General features: G+C 44.1%; 1 protein-coding gene across 1 annotated transcript in view; it reads right to left on the reverse strand.

The window, feature by feature from the left end:
• Nucleotides 1–22618, reverse strand: part of adam12a (ADAM metallopeptidase domain 12a) — a gene marked incomplete at both ends in the record, with an annotated part of 173209 nt that overhangs the window by 76496 nt on the left and 74095 nt on the right. Inside the window, 3 exons of the mRNA XM_080747303.1 lie at nt 6769–6973; nt 9844–9920; nt 19879–19957. Coding sequence (XP_080603429.1) covers nt 6769–6973; nt 9844–9920; nt 19879–19957 — 361 coding nt within the window. The remainder of the gene's footprint in view (nt 1–6768; nt 6974–9843; nt 9921–19878; nt 19958–22618) is intronic.

Raw genomic sequence — 22618 nt, forward strand, 5'->3', positions numbered from 1 at the left:
CCATCTTGGGCCCTGGTAACTCAGTCCCACTTTCCTACCCCTTGTGACGCCCCTGCGAGCGATGACAACAGCGCCGGTGGGAAGCCAGAAACCATCGGCTAGGCTTCCTGTGTGACTCCATGAGCTCAGCCAAGGTTGCACCACACACAGGGCAGCACTCCATAGGAGCCTGCACACCAACCACCTCCAAACCTGGCCCTCCCTGTGTCTTTAGGCTCAACATAGGGACGCTAGGTTGGAAGTGGTCATAAGCATTTTACTTTTTAAACAATTATCAAATATGTCAAAGTGTTTAAGCGCGTTGCACTGTGAGCTTGTAAATCGCCTATTGCCGAGTTTGAGAACCACTATATAAAAAGATTAAAGAAGTATAGCATGGATATTTCGACATAACATTTGCTCTACGTCCCAGTATTTCGACGCAGGTGAATGTTAAACCTGGTGAAATGCTAACCTGCCGACGTTGGTGAATGTTAACCTCTATGCCCAGTGGTGGAAAGTACTTTTGTACTTTTACTCAAGTAAATTCGAGTTCTGGACTTCTACTTCTAACAGAATATTTCTACAATACAGTATTGATACCTTTACTTTTTTCTAACCCTAACCCTATTTAGAAAATGTGAGTACTTTTTCCACCACTGTCTATGCCTAAACCTAACCCAAACCCAAACCCTAACCTCAGTAACCCTGACGCAGGTGAGTAGCTAACCTGCCGACGCTGGTAGTCGAAGTAAATAGCGAGATTTCACCGCCTGCCACTTCCAGCCTGATAATGATTCACTTACTCGAGGAACGAGTGAGTGAATCCACATTATCAGGCTGGCAATGCCAGGCTAGTATAGTACAATACGTACTATACTAGACGTAGTATAGATTCCAGACGTTGCTTTATGTGAGGGCTCCACAGTGCTCCTAACAGCACATGTACAGTAGACAGTGGCAGTGGGCGAGCACGAAGACGATGACACCCATTTGGGACACGTCCAGAGACCCGGCACTGCGCAGATGTCACCGCTCTCTGTGTTTGTGTGTGTGTGTGTGTGTGTGTGTGTGTGTGTGTGTGTGTGTGTGTGTGTGTGTGTGTGTGTTTGTGAAGAGAGAGTGGTTGAAGTTGGAAAGCACTTTAATATCCATGTCAGGGCAGAGTCTGTTTCAATTGTATATAAAGCGCACATTCGTCATCGCTCTTCATCCCTGTAAGCCGCTGCTTTCCACCCCATAGATAAGCCAAGTGAGTAAAGTTTATTATTGAATATAATTTGTTATATAATTGTATTTTACAGTGAAATATTCAAAACTTGTTTTCTACTCTCAGTGCACTGTGGGTGCGGTGTTGTCTTTGCTGTTTCAACAACATCAAAAGAGTGTGACTGCTAATGAGGAGTGTGGCGCTAGGTTGAGATGGCACTCATTGCATTTGTCTAATCACTGTTTATGTGCGATCAATCAAATGGAATTAGCATTAAGAGTGATACAGGCAGATACAGTACATCGGTCCCGGCAATATTTCATCCAACATTTGACTTTTTTGAAGACATCGATTATGCAGCTTATGTGTCCATATATTGTGCATATCATTATTCATTTTATAAAATCGACTTGATTGGAACTGATTTGACACTAAAATATCGCTCAAAACATCGGTAATCAGTGGGGTAAATCTCCACTCCTTGAGGTGTCCTCTGCCTTTACCCATCCTATAACAAGCGAGGCGTTGTGAGCATGTAGATCTGCTATTTTCACAATATTTATCTGCGGAACCGAGTCACATTAAATGTAATACCTACAATTCCATGTGCTTGTCAGGGTGGGGGTCCCCTGTTCAAATATGTTTATTTTGGGGGTCACTGCCTAAAAAGGTTTGAGAACCCCTGGTATAGAGCATTAACAAATTCATCCACCAGGGGCATTGCCAAATCCTTCTTATGACTTCCTATCTAGCCACGCTTTATAAACTATATATTTTTTAAAGAGAAAACAATAAAAAATAAGGGAATATTTGACTTCTGTGAACAACATCGAATAGTGATATTAATGGTTTGATATTCAAATATTCAAATATTTGGTGAATGCCCTAGCGTCAATACCCCACAAACTGGCAGCGCTCGGGCTCTCAGAGAAAGACCTGCAGCGTGTCAGCCACCGGCCATGCTTCTTCTGCCTTCCTGACACGACCACACAGACTTTCACAAGCTCACACTGAGACGCTAGACTGGAATGCCTACACTCGTATCTCTGTCATTTCCTCCACTTAACCCCCGTCGTCCAAATGCCTAACTTTGCCAAGACGCCTCTCTGAAGTATTTTTGGCCTCGCAAGCACAGGACACATCTCAGGTTGATCCCTGCAGAGGCCAAACAGTCCGGGGGCCCCCAGAGTGTGTGTGTGTGTAGTGAGTGAGTTGTGTGTACGTGTGTATGCTCAGTTCCGGCCTTAAGCTTCTCAGGGGGCCTGTATCAGAGCTGCCATGAGGGAAAAGAGGAAATAAATTGAGGATTCAAGTTGGTTAGCAGCATTCATAAAAGTATAAGTTGAAGTTCGGACTTCAACTTAAAATGCATTTTACGTGTACTTTCAGCACCATGGACAGCTCAACGTACAGTAGATAGAATCCAAACAATGCCCTTCATTAATAATTCATAAAAAGTTAAATCATTTGAAATGCTTTGGTATGAGGAACAACTACTCATCTGTGGTGGTTCTATAGGCTGGCTTCAAGGGGATATTGTAAGAGGTGTCCGATCCTTTGAGAGAATGTTAAGCCTATTCTTTAGTCATGCATGGTTGGCCTGGTACTATAAATAATAGCTTAGAGTGAACATCTTAGTTTTGTGCATTTGGGATGATAAGCATGTCGTCTAAATCGTGTCCATATCGTGTGTCATCTTTGAATGCAATAACCACAGCTCGCCAAACTGGGCCTACTGGGAGGCTGGGGCTTCATTATTTTATACTTTAGCTATTGAAGAATAGCAGATATTCAAGCTCACAGCGCGGCACCGAGTGCCGCACTGCAAGCTTGTAGATCTGCTATTTTTGAAAAGTCGTGAAAATGTGTGCAAATCTTTGAATATATGTATTTTTTATTGTGTGCATATTGTGTGCATATCCTGTGATTTTTAATGCATGTAATATTAACTGATGCGGGGTAGTCATTCATTCAACTTTTGGAGAGATTTCTTTTTTTTTTAATCTTCTGGGGAGAAGATATTTGACCAGCATTGTTGTTTCTACTCTGTGTCTCTGTCTTCACTTTGGAGCCAGTTTTCCCTCCAGTCCTGACATCTCCTAGATAGAGCAAGGCGGGGCTGGATTACAGGCTCTTAATTGAATGAAAGAGTACCGTGTCATGGGCAAAAAATGCAGTGCAACACAGAAAATAAATCTCTCACCCAGGAGAGCAAAACCATATTTTTCACGGCATTATAAATCACAAGAATGAGACTTTCACTCGCCTTGCTTGAGAGTGTAAAAGACAAGTGGACCCGTATGGGTCTACTTTTTAAACTCTCAGAGTTAAATTGACACTTGCTTCACTTGTTTTGCCAGCGCTGACACATTGGAGGTCTCTTGCTAACTCCATTTAGCTGATCACACATACTGTACCAGCGCGAACCACGATTCAGCAGAGACAATTCTGGCCATCTCTCAACCAACTCCTCGTCAGCAATCATATATTCTTTGGATGTCAGTGAAACCACAAAGAGAAATCACGGTGCAGTGAGACTGGAAAAAATTAAAACATATGACTTAACGAAATAAAAAGTGTGTATGAAGCCTGATTGATACTTCGTCATACTTAGTCATTGTGAAACAAGCTATAAATTGGGCTTGAGCGTGTCTATGAGGATGGTGACTAAAGTGGTCTCAGAGTGGAATTGACATGTGGAACCGGCCTCGCCAAAACGCATTGCCAATCTCAATACCCAGATGACGATATAGTGGTGCTGACTCAACACTTTTAACCACATGAACCCTTGCATCCCTATCCGGCGGCTGTAATAACAGGCGCACATTTGGTGAAAATAGCTGATCTACAAGCTCACACCGCTTTGTGTTGCGACACGTTGTGCGCTTGTAGGTCGGCTATTTTCCGCAAAGAGATTTGACGTAGAGGGGGGGAAAAAGGAGGGGGCCAAGTACAGACCCCAGAGGGACCCCAGTCAACCAAGTACATAGGGCTTACGTGGTTTTAATGACACCCCCCCTCCTTAAGTCCCTGACATGTGTCTTACATTAACGTTGAAACAGTCTCCCTTTCAAGCCCCGCATTTATCAGCCTTGTAATCTCCTCTCCATCTCTCCCATCTCCTCATTCCTCCAAGTCGAGCTGATAAATCAGGTGTATACCTCAGCTCAAGAGTGCGATAGCCATCGGTGGAACAGTGTTCTCCACTTATCAAGTGGTCACATCTTTAGAGAGCCCACTCCCTTCTTCTCCAACGCTTGCGTCCCTTGAGCCATGGACACACTCCCGTATGACTTATCCCAGAATTTATCGTGGACTGAGGTGTGTGTGTGTGTGTGTGTGCGTGCGTGTCAAGAAAGATGGCAATCCAATCTCAGCCTGGGCAGACCGGCCCCTCCAAAAGGCACACAAACAATTTGAGCAATCTGATCCAAAGTTCAGACCAAACGCTTGCACTTTGAGAAGCAGCGCTATACTTCTCACTTCCCACCCCACTTTACATGGTGCACAGCACTAATGGATGTGGATAAATGCTCAGATGGCAGGGGCCGAGGGAATCGTTCCAAAAAAAATCACACCTGAGCGGTGGTCGTGGAGGCTGTGCAACAGCACTACTGGGTGGGTGCAGCGGGGTTAGTATGCTTTACAATGCTGTAGTTTCTTCACACACTATAATTTATTTGACCCTAAAACATTCAGTTTGTTAATAATAATAATAATACTTGACCACACATGCTGACCCACCCTTCCCCCCTGTGTGTGTGTGTGTGTGTGTGTGTGTGTGTGTGTGTGTGTGTGTGTGTGTGTGTGTGTGTGTGTGTGTGAGAACAACAGCGCCCCTCCCTTAACATGTGTGGTCAGAAAAGGTACTGCATGCTTGAGGCTACATACACGGACGGCCGGACGGACGGCCGGACGGACGGATACCCACACACACGGCCACGTATAGGAGACGGTGTGACCACCGCTCAAAAAAGTAGTGGCTCGTTTCAAATGTGCTGGGCCGGTTAACCGTTATCTACACACTGCAATTGTGTCTTTATGAGTGTTATGAGTGTGATTTTGTACTTAGTGCTTAGTACTTAATGCATGATCTACAAAGTACAACCTCAGGGGCGTCAATTGGGTATGGCAGGGGTATGCAGCTGCCATACCCTGGGTCCAGGGGGGAAAATAAAAGTTACTTTTAAATATAAATCCATGAATGTCTCTTTGTCTATCTGTGCTGGATATTATGTTGTTAAATTACAGTAAAATAACTACAAATGCAAAATTTAACAACATGGTAACTTTAACAAGGTATTATAATTATATTCTCCCCATCTTGACAGAATGGTATATTCCCAGGTTCCGCAGGTCAGCTGCACAGGTGCAATGCATTATTGTTAATTGTGGCATGTTTACTAACATGCCAAGTTTAGCTGAACTTGAACAACTATTCCAGGCTGCCATATCCAGCCCAAGAAACCGTAGAAACCTGGGTACAAAACTGACAAAAGTGTTTGTGAGCATGTATATCCGCTATTTTCACAATAGAACCGTGTTATACAAAATGCAATGCCTCTTTTCCATGAGGACTCCCATCTTTGCCATACCCTAGCTTTTGCTGAACTGACGCCACTGTACAACCTCACGATGCGTCACACTGCGGCCACGTACAAATGAGGCATCGGGGGAGCTGCGAGCAATCTTTCTTCTCCTGTGGCACCTATGATGTGTGTGAGTGAGCCTGTGCTGCGTCAGCGGAAAGGGAGACAACCACCAACTTCCATCCTAGAAAAAATAAATTTCTAACAACACAGAACAAGCCATCTACTGTCACCCGATATTTGTAAATATAACTCTGAGTGGTTAAAATGGACCCGTACGTCCTTAGGTCACACTCTCAAAGTGAAATTGACACTCACCCATTTTCATCCATATCTTCAACCTGCCTACAAATCACCAAAGGTGATTCCAAGCTAATCTTAAGCTACTGCTTCACCCAGCAGAGGGCTGCTCAGGTGGCCCAGATGGAAGGCACAAGGGTGCGGGAGCTGTTGGAGGTTCGTCACAAAAGTCTGGGTGCAGGGACGTGTAGAGAATGTTAGAGGAAGGGTCTGAAATTTCTAAAAGGTCCTTTTAGTGTAAATATCTAAAATCGCTGCGACTCGTTGAGCTTGGAGGTCGGCTATTTTCACTGCTTGATACCACACTGAAGTAAGCATAATCAAGTGATTTCTGGAGAATGGATTTCTACACAGAGAGGGCAATTCTTTCAACATAATCTGCTGTATTCAAGTTCAGGAGAGTTTGGACAAGGCAATTCTCTTGAATGCTGCCTTCAGGTATGGCATGGAAAGAGGATATTTGCATTTCTTTCACCATAGTAACTGCATTCATGATCTGGAGACTAGGGCACTATTTACAGACAGATAAAAGGGCAGGGGCTCAAGCCCCTTTTGATGTCTATGTGTGCACGTGTCTGTGGGTGAGGTGAGGTTCCACCCAGCGACCTTCAAAATCCCAGACAGCCCCTGTACCCACTCATCTACGGAAGCAAAGGTTATAAAACAAACAAAGCAACAGAAGGTCTTTACCCTGGTGCTGAAGTCCCTGAACAGGCTGCTGTCTGGCTGACTCCAGTGGTTCCCTGCAGGGTGGGAGGCGTTGAGGTCGTGGCCGCAGGTGCCGGGCGTGAGGTGGAGGTGTTCTGCCCTGTAGACCCAGTGGGTTCCGTCGGTGGCGGTGCCGTTAGCGGACGGTTCCAGCACATAGGATCTGTCTTCTAGCGAGATGAGACCCCTGGGAGGGGAGGAGAGACATCGGCGCAGGGGGTGTCAGTTAGGTCACTGTTGTTACATGACATTTCATAACTGTAGCATAGTCTCAGATCTCCAGTTCCTGTTCGGTTTCTTTTGATTGTTTGACAGGCTCTGCAGATGGCGTTTCCGGTTCAGATCTGCTGCCGAGCCAGTCAAACAGACAGGAAACGGGTACTGTATGCCAACTTCTGGAAATCTGGGATTACAGTTATGCACACAACATTCAATCTTATAAAGTCTAAAATGTATTTAAAAAGCTCAGCCTAAAAGAGATCACGTCTCCTTACAGTATAAATATAATTAGTTATACTCATAGGAAAGGCATCATAGAATCATCATATAAATAAAAGTTTCGACTTACACCCCCCAACCCTATACATACTGTATAGTGTACACTACAGTATGTTGACATTGTAACACCGGTTAGTTAGTTGTAAGACAACGGCTTTCACTTTAACAGTTTTTATTGTTCCCGACATATACAAGCCACAAGGCATGTAATGTTACCGATCAATCGGCAATGGATCGGATCGGGCCGATCAAAGCGTGATCGGTGATAATCGGTGGTTTAGATCAAAAGGTAAATTCACCGATCCGATCCGATCGGTGCATCCGATCAACCAGCCGTTCAGTATGCCCACTTGAGGCCATTTTGGGGTATTGATTTCCACAGTGCTGAAGGAATAATTAGTTACTGCTATGATAATAAATACATAGTAATGCTGGTAAATAACTATAAGGCAAATATATAAATGAATTCATGAGTGAGTGAATTAATTAATTAAAGTTAAAACATTAACATTTAGAAAATATAAATAATATATAAATAATAACTTGATCGGATCGGTGATTGATCGGTATCGGGTGATCAAACTTTTGTGATCGGTGCTCGGTGATCGGTTCCAAAAAACCTGATCGGACCATCCCTACATGTAACATGACCACTAAAAATGTATACACATATTTGAAAAAAAAAGGTCTTGTTTAACAGTGTATCATACAAGAGTTTATTTTTTTTCCCTTTTTAAACAAGTAGTAGTAGTAATAGTAATAAAATATAAAAATATATATATAAAAGTAAGAGTCTTTCCCCGAAAATAGTTTATCTACAAACTCACATCGGGTTCCACCGTGACATGATGACTATTTTCTGCAAATGACACCACCGTAGGAAAAAGTATAAACAACAGGCCAGTATACATAATATTGCAGCATGAAAACGGAAGTAGCACTTGAATGATGTTATTAAAGTTGAGCTGATAGTTGTGGGAACAAACCAAGAGGCAGACGGACATTGTGTTTAATAAGTAGCATCCCCATGTCGGCTGTGCTGATGGGGCTCCCGTTTCCCTGTGTCAACATCTCATCCGTTTTAAAAAAGTGGCCTCTGTGATTTGAAATTACACTCTGGACGCATTAGGTCCGGTGTCAAAGCGCGGAGATTTGAGCAACCTCGCACAACATCCGCGACCACATTGAACTCACATTGAAACCCCCGAAGCCCAGACAGTTGCCAACCAAAACCCAGAGCAATTTGTTGTGGTGTGAACGCCAAGCAACGCGGCTCTTGTCAAAATGGTTTATTCTGCGCCCCCTCTCTCTCTCTCTCTCTCTCTCTCTCTCTCTCTCTCTTGCTGTTTGGAGACAGGTTGCAGGGAAACTAGCTATAAAAAATAAAAAAAATATATAAAAAGACCAGTGCCAAGAACAGAGGCTTAACAATCAGTGGGATCACTCCTCGGAGACATTTGGCTGTTTTGTGCAAACATTCCTGGTGTTGTCCGGTGATATTACAACCATCATTACTCCAGCTTGACGTCCGCAAAACAGCTCCATTCTCCCAAAGCCAACCTCCCTGCCGGGCTGCAGGCCCATAGTGAGAGCGAGGTCTACAGCCTCTCATTATCATCAACATCATCATCAAGGTTCGAATTATTTTAAAAAAGTGAATGTGTATAACACACTTTTTCACTTGTTTAATTATAATTAAACTGCCCATTGGGCAACGGTCTAATCAGGAACTTTGTAGGACGTCAAGGACGATGCAAATTGAAAATGCATGTCCCGCCTGGTTATGGATTACCCATTGTTCGTGACAATCGCCTTTCGACTGACTAGACGCTGGGCACAGCACTCCCTTCGGCACATCGTTTTCTTTTTTTTTTAGAATCTCGATTGTGTACAGTAACTGATTTAGAAGCCATTTGTAGAATTGGCGTCAGGTCTCAAATGGCTTATTTTCCCCCCGGTCCATGAGCGCCGGGCAGAGCAGTGAAGCGTGTCGTCTCAGAGATAGAGGAGGGCTGTGGCAGGTGAGCTACTGTAAGATGCCCTTGATGGAGGATTTCAAATGTCCTTCTTCTCTCTGTATGCTCACTGCGAATTGATCGCTGATGCGTGCAGGTGACATTACACCAGGCCTTGGGTGGAAACAACACCAGTGAGAGTGTGAGGATGATAAGTGGACGCTAGCACACGGCTCTGGCTTCTGTGCCGCAGCGGTGGTTCAAGTAGAGATACCATTGTATGAAAAATACAATGTGAAAGTAAAAGGCATTTCTTCACAATTTGAGAAAGTACTGCAAAGCAGAATGCCTGGAACACTCCAGCAGTGTTAATTTTGTAGACTAAAACTTTGACAAAAAATATTCGTTACATTTTTTCACAGACGAAAACTAAATAAAAACTAAGCTAAGACTCAACGCGACGCATTGTGATCTTGTAGATCAGCATGCAACCGAGCGTAAAACCAGGCATATACATCCTATATTTTCAGATTTCTTTTAACCAAATCTGTCACGCACGCGCACGCGTACACATACTCGTACACACGCATGCACACTCACTCACCTGAGACCAGTGCAGGTGCTGAGGCTGACGTCGGAGTTGGCATGATCCTCCACCACACCGTGATAGTAGCAGTTCTCCTGAGGAGACATAAGAATAATAACCGTAGACTTATTACTTAGTTTGGTTTTTAAAAGGTGCTGTTTATGCTATGTCAATGAGTATTACATAGCATGACATTATATAAACCTAATAAGACCTAGGTCGATTCTACAAATGCCTTCTAAACCAGTATTTCCCAAATCTTTTTGTACCAAAGACACATTTTTTTCTACGGACCCTTACTTTATGCAACACCTGGAATTCAAACCCGGGTCTCCAGCATGAAAGTCAAATATCTAACCATTGATCCAAAGGGATATCCCTATGAACTGAGGGAGATAGTAGACTTTTGAGGCCATCAGGCTGAGGCAGTGAGTCACTCTGCTACATTTAGAACGGATGATTGCGGTTATAGCGTTATTTTTCCGGTGGAAAGTAAAGAGACAAGTCTTTCCAACGTCACCTCCTTTGTTCACATCCGCATTGGGAGAAAAAGAAGTCTGTGGATCTTCAAAGGTTAGTTAAAAACCCTCGAAATCGCTGGCAAGGGGAGACTAGACGATGTTTTAACTCTGGCCGTTAGCACAGCTATAGTAGACATTTTAAACAATGATTCATACATAGCTCGTAGATCGGCAACTTCCGTACAATAAAGTACAGTACGTAGTGTTTAATTGGCTAAATCGAGAGGGATCGGAAGTATCATGTGTTAAGTCAAGGTCAGGTTTTGTCCAAAACAGCACTTCTGGTTGATTTCAAGTGTAGGAGGAAAAAAAACACACATACTTGGCCCAGTTGGCCGTTCCCTGCAAGCCAACGCTCGCTGAAACCTCATGAGGACCACCTGCCCAGCTGCGGCCGGTGGATTCAAGAGGGTGAGTTTAACCTGTGTGTCCGTGTGAGCGTGTGTTTTAACCACCGCTGGCAGACAAAGGGTGTGGGAGGAAGTGTCTGGTTTGCAGTGAAAACAGCCGTTTCTGGGTGAGGCTAGAGGGCCCAGGGGTGTCACAAGAGGGGGAAAAGTGGGACTGAGTTACTAGGGCCCAAGGTGGAGGGGCCTTAATTATTTTATACTTTAGCTATTGAAAAATAGCAGATATACAAGCTCACAGCACGGCACGACTCGAGTGTCACGCTGCAAGAATTGTACAGTAGATCTGCTATTTTTGTCGCCGTGAAAATGTGTGAAAATCTTTGAATAGGCCTATATGTATTTTTTAAGCTAACATTTGTAACTCAAAGTTTGCTTCTGCCCCCCAAAAGCGGAATTTGAGTTTCAAATGTTCGCTGAAAAGTCCCTGGAACTAAATATTTTGAGATGGGGGTCCGTGGCCAAATACATATCATTTTGGGGGTCCTTGAAAAGGTTTGAGCACGACTGACATAGAAACATAAAAAAAAAACCTTAGTAGTATTTGAAATATTCAAAGACACAAATTTTCATGATTTTTCAAAAAATAGCAGATCTACAAGCTCGCAGCATGGCACTCGGTGCCGCGCTGTGAGCTTGTAGATCTGCTATTTTTCAATAGTTAAAGCACAGAATAAGGCGTAATAATGTGTTCCCAGTCTAAATGGGTTAAATCGCCCTATGAAGAACATTCATGGGGGCCCCACAGTGAATCCTTGTACCCAGGGCCCAGAATTTGGTGCGACGCCCCTGCTAGAGGGCCTCTGGCAGGTGGGGCCCCTTCTCTGCCACCCTGCCACGGCAACAAAGAAGAAGGAAACCCCACTTTCCCTGCCTCTAAATATAGAGGCGCGCGCGGCAGTAAATTTCAGCGGCTGGCCTCCGTCCGCAGAGGTGGCAGACGTCCAGCCATCAAGGGCTCGCTGGATTGTGCATGTTCAGCGTCTGCGCGGCGGAGGTTGCTGCAGTTCATGTCCAAAAGGACAGGACGCCCCAAATTAATATGTATTTGGCCGCAGGTCTCCATCTGCCAGGGAGGGACCCCCGATACAAGATTTGTAGTTATTAAAATATTAGTATTCCAGATTTTTTTTCAATATTTTTTGAGCGGTGCCAGCCGCTCGAATACGTCATTTTATGTGTGTGTCCATGTGTACAGTATATGTGTATGTCCCTATCCGTATGTCCCTTTTCGGATTGGACAAAATTATACCCCTGCAATATTAACTAACCACAGTATAATATATAGCCTACTGTATATTGTACAATATTAACTAACCACAGTATAATATATAGCCTACTGTATATTGTACAATATTAACTAACCACAGTATAATATATAGCATACTGTATACTGTATACTATTAACTAACTTTTGCTGGCCCCACTTAAGGGGCCTTTTCCACTGGCAAAGAACCGGTTCGGGTTCTTTCTCCCGCCTATGGGATGAACCAGAGGTGAGCTTTTCCACCGAGAATCGAGTTGGTTCCGAACCGTAAAAGTTGGTTCACGGCCGGTTCGCAAGAACGAACCAAGGTTCCAAGAAAGTTGCCATCCCATAGGCGGGAGAAAGAACCAGAACTGGTTCTTTGCCGGTGGAAAAGGCCCAACTGCATTAGAGGTTCCCGGGCCTTGCCCTGAAATCGCAGCGACACCTTATGAATGTGTATACATGTTCCGAACCGAGCACTATTTCAAATGATCTTCTCCACCCCACCCCCAAGAATATATCAATTCAATACGAGAGCGGACCCGAATCCTTGACATTTTCCTACGTGTAGAGCCGCCCACCACACACACACACCTGCACACACATGGAGGCGTTCTAGAAAGAGAACATTAAGGTCTCTAGCGTGGGGGTGAGGCCAGGCGTGCAGTGCTGGATTTAGTGCACTCGACTTAATGCCACCGCCTCATGTTTCTTTGATGAGGTCATGGCGGTGATGTATCGATACATGCGGGATATGAATAGACTTTGTTCCTAGGCTCGCGGCAGGGAAGCCCGGCCAGAGCTGACAACATCATATATTCTGGAGAAAAGAGTGAGTAATAGCTGATACCTGGATTGAGAGGCCGGGAGGCATGATCCATTTATTATTAAAAAAGAAAGGACATCTTTAATATCCAAACAAACAATACGTCATGGTCGGGTGGAAACCTTGTATGTCCAAGACCGTTCGTTTTGTATTTATCATTTTAAAAATGAACTAAACTAGAGAAAACAGCAGATCTACAAGCACACAACGCCGCGTTGTGTGCTTGCTTGTAGATCGGCTGTTTTCTCTACTTTTGTGCGACAGCCTTGTATGATGAAGCAGGGCTTTACTTGGTGAAAAAACGTACAAACTTGAAACTCGGAGGTACGAGGTTTCTGCCCGACAGTGACGAATAGGTGTTCCTTATAAGATGGCCATTCTCGTGGGTTCCTTATAGCACAGGCTCTCAACCCAGGGGTCCTCCAGGGGGTCCCCAGCTAATTTACAATTTACAATTTAGGCATTTAGCAGACGTTGAAACACCACGTAATGCTTTAAATGCATAGAAATAGTCATCTGGGGTCATAGGTAAACCAAGAACATTATAATCATTCTAAATATTACAATATAAAAAGAAACAACTGGACCCTTATAGGTCTGTAAGTGTAAAGGCCTATTCCCACTGGGCCAGATAACAGATAAAAAAAAATCTCTTTCTCCAGATATTTTTCCATTCAAGTGGATGGTAGATAAAAAATATCTATCACGGATATTCTTTTTATCTGTGATATATATATATTTGTATCTGTATCTACCATCCTCTTGAATGGAAAAATATCTGGAGAAAGAGATTTTTTTATCTGTTATCTGGCCCAGTGGGAATGGGCCTTAACCCTGCTAATGTACACCGTGAGGGTGTACATTTGGTTCCATTCGTATGTTCTCAAGAGTTGCAGACTCTCTTAGAGTTATGGGGGTCCATCCATGGCATACCAGACCCGGGTTCCTTGACATGAATATGTTTGAGAGCCGCTGCTGCCCTCTCAGCGCTGTTAGTCAGTGGCTGTCTGTGAGGCTTACAGCCAGCAGGAAAGGGGAAACCATAAAGCAGACAAATGGACAGGGGAGGAGTGATGGAGTCATGACTAAAGACAACTCCCTGGGATCCCTCGTCTCTGACACCCCGGACTGAAGCCCTCCAGATCCCCAGCACTGGAGCCAATATATCAGTCTCCTCCCTGCCAGCAGGCAGGGGCGTCACAAGGGGGGGAAAGTGGGACTGAGTTACTAGGGCCCAAAGGTGGAGGGGCCTTCATTATTTTATATACTTTAGCTATTTCTTTTTTTTTTTTTTTTATGTGTGCAAATATTTGAATATATGTATTTTTAAAAGGACAACTTTGTTTTTTTTACAACAAGGATTCATATTTTAGATTGTAATTGGAGAAAAGTAAAGATGAGTGTTAAAATGTTTTCATTTACTTCTTTCTATCGTTTTAGCGATTTTAATGACATTGATATTCAGTGGTTGGGGCATGCGTGCAAGGGACTAAATATGTATTTTTAGATAAAGTAAAACATTTTAACTTTTCTTTTCTTCATCTTTTCTTTTCTCTAATTAAAATCTAAAATATGAACCCTTGTTGTAAAAAAACAAAGTTGTACTTTAAGCAAACATTTGTGACTCAAATATTTGCTTCTGAGGTGGTCCCTGGAACTAAATATTTTGAGATGGGGGATCTGTGGCCAAATACATATCATTTTGGGGGTCCTTCACATGAAAAGGTTTGAGCACCACTGACATAGAAACATATATATATATTTTTAAACCTTAGAAGTATTTGATATATTCAAATATTTTCAAGATTTTTCAAAAATAGCAGATCTACAAGCTCGCAGCGCGGCACTCGGTGCCGCGCCGTGAGCTTGTATATCTGCTATTTTTCAATAGTAAAGCACAAAAGAATGCGTTCCCAGTTTACATGGGTTAAACCCTCTCCCCCATGAGGAACATTCAAGGTTGGGGCCCGCAGTGAATCCTTGTACCCCAGTTCCCACAATTTGGTGCGACAGCCCTGCCAGCAGTATAAATACATTCTGCTACGGATGGCTCTTCTGAGCCTTCTCTTTGTTTCCAGTTGAAGGAGGGACCCTCCCAATGAAGAGCTGCTTCTAGTCATGAGACAGGAATGAAGAAGGGGGGTGCAAAGGGGTGTCCGTTTTTGGGTCCCGAGCTAAAACGCAAACCCCACTAGTTATCGTGGGGTTGAGGTAGAGGTCACTCTCTCTCCCAATGGGTCCATCCATTCAAACATCCACCCTGTGTGCACATGCAGCGCGTGCTGCGGTATGGCTGGCTGGAGAGCCTGGCCTCTCAGCTGAACCAAGCCTTGGCCCCGATCTGTTCCGACACTCCCTTGTTGTGTTCAAAATATCTAAAACGGGGTGCCGTGATTTCTTCCCCCTAAAACATGATCATCAGTTTGAAAGCATCGGTGTGATAGACCTGGATCTGTGGCAGGTAAAATCTGGCACCATCTTCGACAACTTCATTATAACAGATGACGTGAAGGAGGCTGAAGACTTTGGAAAGGAGACGTGGGGCGTCACAAAGGAACCAGAGAAGAAGATGAAGCAGGAGAAAGATGACCTGAAGCGAAAAGAAGAGGAAGAGAAAAACAAGGAACTAGATACTGACGCTGAGGCTGAAGAGGGTGAGGAGGAAGAGGAAGAAGATGAGGAGGAGGAAGATGACGAGGAGGAGCCTGCAGAAACTGGAGAAGACGACGATTATATGATTATACTAGGAGGAAGATTTATTAAAAAAAAGTGTACATAAGTGTTAAAATTATGTTTATATGTGGCCTCACCCACCTGTTCATTAAGTATACCTGGTTTTTAGGTGGGTGGTGACCCAGCTGAAGTTAGCCACGCCCACAGCTGTTGCTGAATAGATACACACGGGCGCCTACAAATTCACGCCTCCTATTGTGATAGCGGACCCACTTTGTGTAGGGGAGAACGGTGCACTGCAGGTGTCAATGCAATCCTTATAAGAGGCATCGTAAAATACTGTAATTTCACTGGTTGAATACAGAGGTTTTATTTGTGTTCTAATAACGTGTCCCATTTGTTTGATTTTCCTTTTGAATGTGATATAACTGCCATCGCAACATACAACCCACAAAATACCATACTTCATCAGTGAGTCAAAAGTGCTAGCATTGGAAATTTCAAGTTTAAGTGGCCGCATAGTACACACGTTATGGACGCATCCCTTGAGGTTTTCAATACCCAGATACGCTTGTCTCTCATGTATAATTAGGCTATTTATTTGGGGAAAGAGTCTTGCAGGTTATTTTTTGATTAATACTAGCCTGGAGAATTCACTCTGTAGTTGAAAATGTCGGAATCTTCAAAGTCGGCGCTCGTAAATGCATAGCAGTAAAGACAGTGATGTCACTGAAAAGTGACAGGTTCTCTGTCTGCCGTCTCCCCTCTGCTCTGTTAACATTATGGGTAACCCATGCAAGTGTCAAATTAAACGTGACAGACATAATTTATTTAGAAATCAAGAAGATAATGTTGACAAAGCCGGTCCACACATTTGGAAACATTTTTGTATTTAAATCACGTTGTAGAAATTAACGATGTTGCAATGGCGATCAATATGTTTATTTTCACACGGAAATGAAACATTCTAACCATGAAAAAAAAGTGGTTCTTGAAGATCGAAGCATTTTTGGAAGTAGATTCCGAGATAAAGCTGTTTCTTTGCATCAGCAATGAATAGGAGCCTATGGAGATTAGACACTTCCTGATGATGATGGCCGAGTAGCATCATCATGGCATATAACGTTTTTTTTTCGCTCACCAGCGTCCGCAGCACCGCCTGTTACCTGGTAACCATGGTAACCAGGTAACACGTCCCCGGACGTAATAACGGAGCCCTGCCGCTGAACTGCCGTAATTCCTATCACGTTCCTGGACGTAATTGGCACGGAAGTGTTAAGGATTTTCTAAATTAATTCCCAAAAAATCGCACAATGTTTCGCTACTTTGTATATTAGCATGTTATGTTAAAGGGAGCCTGTCACCTAAAGATTTACTGTCACTTTAAAAAATCATCTTAAAAAACAAATTAATATTTTTATGATGTAATTGTGGGGATGCGCAATTATAAGCCAATCAAATTAATTGTCTGTATAGCCTGACTGTATGACTACTTACTGTACTGGTCAGCTGTTGATGGGGGGAGAGGGGCAGATTACCCTGTGACATGAGCTTCAAACTGTTTCAGACCGTTTTCAGAGAAGCTCATGGTGACAGTACCCCTTTAACTGACTGGGGACTGGGGACTCCCTGGAAGCCCCTGAAGGACCCATATGTGTGTCCTTGAGGACCAATTGTGCTCTGGAATGGCAGCGATGCTGCTGAGCAGGCGTGAGCTCAGCCAGGGATGGCCCAGCAGCAGCAGCTGTCCCAAGACGGTCCAAAAACGCAACACTCCACCGAGGGTGGAAAATATTGTCCAGCCCGCCGTTGTGTGGGCTGGACATTATTGAATTACAGTAATCTCTTCTGTTGTGGATTTCAAGTCTTAAGTAGGCCAACTGTTTTGTAAAGGGACTGTCTATAATTATGATCTCTGGATATCTTCTGGACCCAGGGGTGTCACAACACATTCTGGGCCCTGGGTACAAGGATTCACTGCGGGCCCCGGCCCCCATGAATGTTCTTCATAGGGGGAGGGGGTTTAACCCATTTAGACTGTGAACGCATTATTACGGATTATTTTGTGCTTTAACTATTGAAAAATAGCAGATATACAAGTTCACAGCACGGCACCGAGTGCCACGCTGCAAGCTTGTAGTTGTGCTATTTTTGATTTTCTTTTTTTGTTTCCTATGTCAGTGGTGCTCAAACCTTTTCATGTGAAGGAACCCCAAAATTATATGTATTTGGCCATGGATCCCCATCTCAAAATATTTAGTTCCAGGGACCCCCCAGAAGCAAAAGAATTAAATAAAAGTTGCTTAAAAAATACATACCGTATATTCAAAGATTTGCACACGACTTTTCAAAAATAGCAGATCTACAAGCTTGTAGATCTGCTATTTTTCAATAGCTAAAGTATCAAATAATTAATGCCCCTCCACCTTGGGCCCTAGTAACTCAGTCCCACTTTTCCCCCCCTTGTGACGCCCCTGTCTGGACCAGAAATGAGAGCCATCATCTAATTGCCTTCCAAAAACATGCGAGATGACCAAATCCCTGAAATCAGGCGAGCAGGTGGAGGATTTGAACCACTGCGTGGAAAAGATAGGAGTCAAAGACGACGCGGCACGGTCCAGACTCTCTGCAATTCATTCATTACCAAATAATAATCAGGCTTCATGGCAGCGCATTTGCCTCGGCTCAAACTGCCCAAGGATGAAATGCAGGCCAGGGCTGTCTGAGTGGAGCCAGACCAGACCAGACTACACTAATGATACACTCCTTTCTACTCTCAATATAAATCCACTTGTGCTCAAACACAGCACACACAGAGCACACACGCACGCACGCAGACAGCTCTCCGACCTGTACAGTGCTGGTACTGTGTTCACTCAGAGACCAAGTCCTATGAAGCTCACTGTGAGGGAGGGTCTGTCAACTTTTTAATTCCCAAGGACCCCCAGTTTGATGGGCATTAGGGCAGTCACGTGACATGACTGGCTTACCGGCAGGTTGGGTCAGTTCAAATAAGGCTTCAAACGTGTTATTTTGTATCTATTCTTTATTAAGCAAGAACATTCTGTTTCAGTACGCTACCTTTTCAGGAAGAGAAAGACTGTAGTTACTATGAGCTTGGAATCCAAATCAATGATCTCATTGGTACAAATGTCCACATTGGCCACCAATGAGACACAGGGTGAGGGGACGGAAATTGTGGCATCCTATAATGAGCGTTAGAGAGTACCAATTATCTGAGATTACGGTTAGACGTGGGTGAAGTGCTGCTTTAAGGACTGATCTCTATGCACTGAGTTCACTAACTCAACAAAGCATATACATTTTTGGAGTGTTTTAACCTTTATACATTATGAAAGACCCAAGCTGTTCTTCTTCTGTGACTCTGGCCTTGCTGTCATGCAATATGAATGTGTGAGTGCAAGGCACTCACTCACCTACACATAGAGCATCTTTACGTGCAAGACTGCCCACCTTACTCCTGACAATTTTTAGAGTCGGGACATCAATATTTCCTTATTTCCACATTGTCCCAAAATAGAGGCACCATAGAAGAAGCAAAAACCCAAGCAGCAAGACATGAGGTTCATGTCTTGTGCTGAGATTCATGTCTTGAGTTTCGAATGCAAACGGCATAACGTGGGCAGAGAGGAAACCGTTTTTATATGACAGGATCACATACAGTACTTACAGTAAGTATTTGAGTGTTTCCCCAACAATGGGCCGGGATGGTCGTAAAGCCATTTTTATGGGACGCGAGTAAAAATCTTTTTTTCCCCCTTACAATTTATTTTATTATTTCAAAACATTTCCCCAAAGAATTTCATTCATTTTCAGAAAATAACACAATTCCATGAATTAAAAAATATAAAAACTTGTAGATCAGCTGTTTTTACTATTAAATAGGGCTTAAAAGAGGTTAATTCATAATGTGTTTTTGGTAAGTTTCGGTCCGGCAGGGAGGCACCAAATGTATCCTTTGGGTCTCGAGCTGAAAAGGTTTGGTGAAACACTGTTCAATTCCAGTGGTGTAAACTGGGAGCGTGTCGCTGTTTCTACATGTCATCTTTTCGACAACCAAACCTAACCCTAACCTCCGTGAGGTGAGTCGCTAACCTTTGTTGAAATGCTGCGTTGTCGAAAGAGCGAGATTTCCCTGTGTAAACTAAGTAATCTATGTACATTTACTCAGGCACTGTACTCAACCATTTTAATGTATCCAATGTTTTCCACTTTTACTTCTACTCCACTACATCTCAGAGGCAAATATTGTCAAATCTACATTGCAATATAGATGACAGTACTTTTAACACCATTATTTATGTCAGCGGCACAGAACAGAATCAGAAGTCACCCCATGCAGGTGAGAACACATACCGTGAAATTGTGAGAGTCTGTGACGGCGCTGCCATCCTCCAGGTAATGGGTTTCTGTATAATGACTTGCAAATAGGCCCCTGTGATGGACACACAAAAGACAAAGGACAACTTATAAGCAGGGGTGTAGTGCGCAGGGGAGTGACAATCCCCCACAAATAAAACATGGGATTTTGGTTTTGATCATTATTGATCAAAACAAACGATTAAACCCCAGCGTCCATGTTCTGGGCCAGAAATAGCAGGGTCAGCTTGTAGATCGACTATTTTTGAGCAGTGCTCCTGGAAGGTGCTAGCTAAGTGACTGTGACTCTTTGGTGAAGGGGATGTTTTGCATTTTTGGGGAAATAAATATGTGAAACACCAACATAATTTTTTATTTATTGATTATCTTTTATTGAATGATCATTAAATAATGAAAGAAATCGATGTGTTTGATTAACTAGCTGACAAAGATAGATGGAACCCCAAGTGGCAAATGTTCTCTGCGGTCCATCTGTCAATATGGTTTCCCTGTGTGATCGTGTGTGTGTGTGTGTGTGTGTGTGTGTGTGTGTGTGTGTGTGTGTGTGTGTGTGTGTGTGTGTGTGTGTGTGTGTGCGTGCGTGCGTGCGTGCGTGCGTGCGTGCGTGCGTGCGTGCGTGCGTGTGTATGTGTTGCAACAGTTATGAGATAATGCATCGAGGGAGCCGGTGTTTGTGCATGTTTGGCCTGTTAAACAGTCGCGTGACAATCAGCTCAAGACAGTCCTTGAAGGAATCCAACGTTATCATGACAGACATGTGGATGTCAGATGCAAGCACATTGCACACACACACATACACACACGCATTGCACGCATGCATCAAAAATAGCACATGTAAAAAGCTCACAACACGTCGCATCTGCCATTTTTGGATGTTTTTGAAGAGGGCATAAGCGGCTAAAATGTGCCATTGTGGGTCCATCTTTGACGCTTTCAGAGTGTAATAGTCGCTGTGTGGAGACATGTGTGAATTCACATTGGTCTGGAGATGGCCATGTTGATGTTCATGTCTTGTCTGGCCGTGTGCAGCAGACCTAATTAAGACTTCAGAAACACATCATTTTATTTGGCTCCGCACTCGCCGTGGCCTTGCTTTGATCCGGTGATTATTTCCAGGTCTTTTGGCTGCGTTCTGGACCCTGAGAGGTAGAGAGGGGTGGCGGGGGAGCGGGGCGGAGGGGATGGACTCATCACGTCTCACGCTGACAGGTCCCAAACAAAATAAAGTGGTCACCAGCAGTTGTTACAGCTGACACGCTCCCAGCTGGGCTGTCTGTGTGTCGGCTGTGTGAGATCACTGAAGAGGATCCAGCTGTATACCTCCTGTCAGGTCGCTTTCCTCTGCTGTGGATTAACACCACCGTCGACCCAAACATCTGCCGGTGTCCCGCCGAGTGACACTGTACAGCGGCCCGGTACTCGCAGGCATGTGCGTGACAGGCACGCCACAGTCGCACACAAAGACGCGCATGCGTGCAAACACACACACACACACACACACACGCCGCTGTCGGACGGAAACCTTGTATGACAGGCTCTGACTGGCGGTGTGGGTGAGAGGAAGGGCAGCCAACATCCCAGCATCCTCTTTAATTTACGTTTGCACCAGTGCCACAAATCCAGCAAAACAAAACAAATAAACAGTGTTATAATGGATTCAATCAGTAGGCCTAATTATTCAGTCACAAGCTCTTGATAATTTGTATTGGTAAACTATTTATAAAACCAACAGGCTTAGGCTTGTAGTTAGGCAAAAAGATAAAAGATTATAATCTAAAAATTACAAAATATATATACAGTATTTCTTCAATTGAAAATATCAGATCTTGTAGATCAGCTATTTTGGCTATTTTCGTGCAACTTCGTTGTACAACAGTACAAGTGTAAAATAGGCATGAAAAAACAAACATTACAATGGAGATACAAGGTCTCTGCCCGACAGCGCCAAAACGCACGTTGCGCGTTCCAAAGCACACACACGCGCAATAATTTCTCTCTCCTCCCACATCCTTGCATAAAACACCAAGCACACACACACGCGCACACACCAGCAACACATGCTGTAATAATCAGCCCACCAGGGGTTCCCCGTTCCATCTCTGATCTCACTTCATCCCTGGATGTTGATTTCCCCACCCCCTGCGTCCCCCCCCCCCCCCCAGCTGGTTGCCCATGTCTCTACCTGGGCCCTGTGCCAGAGAGAGGAGGGGGGGGGGGGGGGGGGGGGGGGGGGGCTGTTCACACGCTGAAGCCCGATTCATACTTCTTCGCACGTCAGTGTCTCGCACCGAGAATAGCCGACCTGTAAGCTCATTGCGTGTCGCGTCCGCGCCGTGAGCTTGCAGGTCTGCTGTTCTTCTCGGCCGTTCTCCGCGTGGCGACACCGTCGCACGATGGAGCATAAATTAGGCTAGCTGATGACTGGCGGTGTGGGTGAGAGGAAGGGCAGCCAACATCCCAGCATCCTCTTTTAATTTACGTTTGCACCAGCGCCACAAATCCAGCTCTAGTGACTGAAGGTGGACGAAAAAAAAAGAAAGAAAAAAAAGAAACAGCCAGGCAGTGACGGAGACTTTGAGATGATTTATTATGCTCTCTGGATGTACAGTATATTCCCTCTAAAAGGATGTGGTATGCCCTCAACAGAGTCACCTTATTATATATTATAGGATCATTCTCAAGTTTTTCCAAGTGGGGGCCGGGAGCCCTCGGGGTG

Source organism: Nannobrachium achirus (genome assembly GCF_963921795.1).
Source record: "Nannobrachium achirus genome assembly, chromosome: 18".
NCBI classification, from domain to species: Eukaryota; Metazoa; Chordata; class Actinopteri; order Myctophiformes; family Myctophidae; genus Nannobrachium; species Nannobrachium achirus.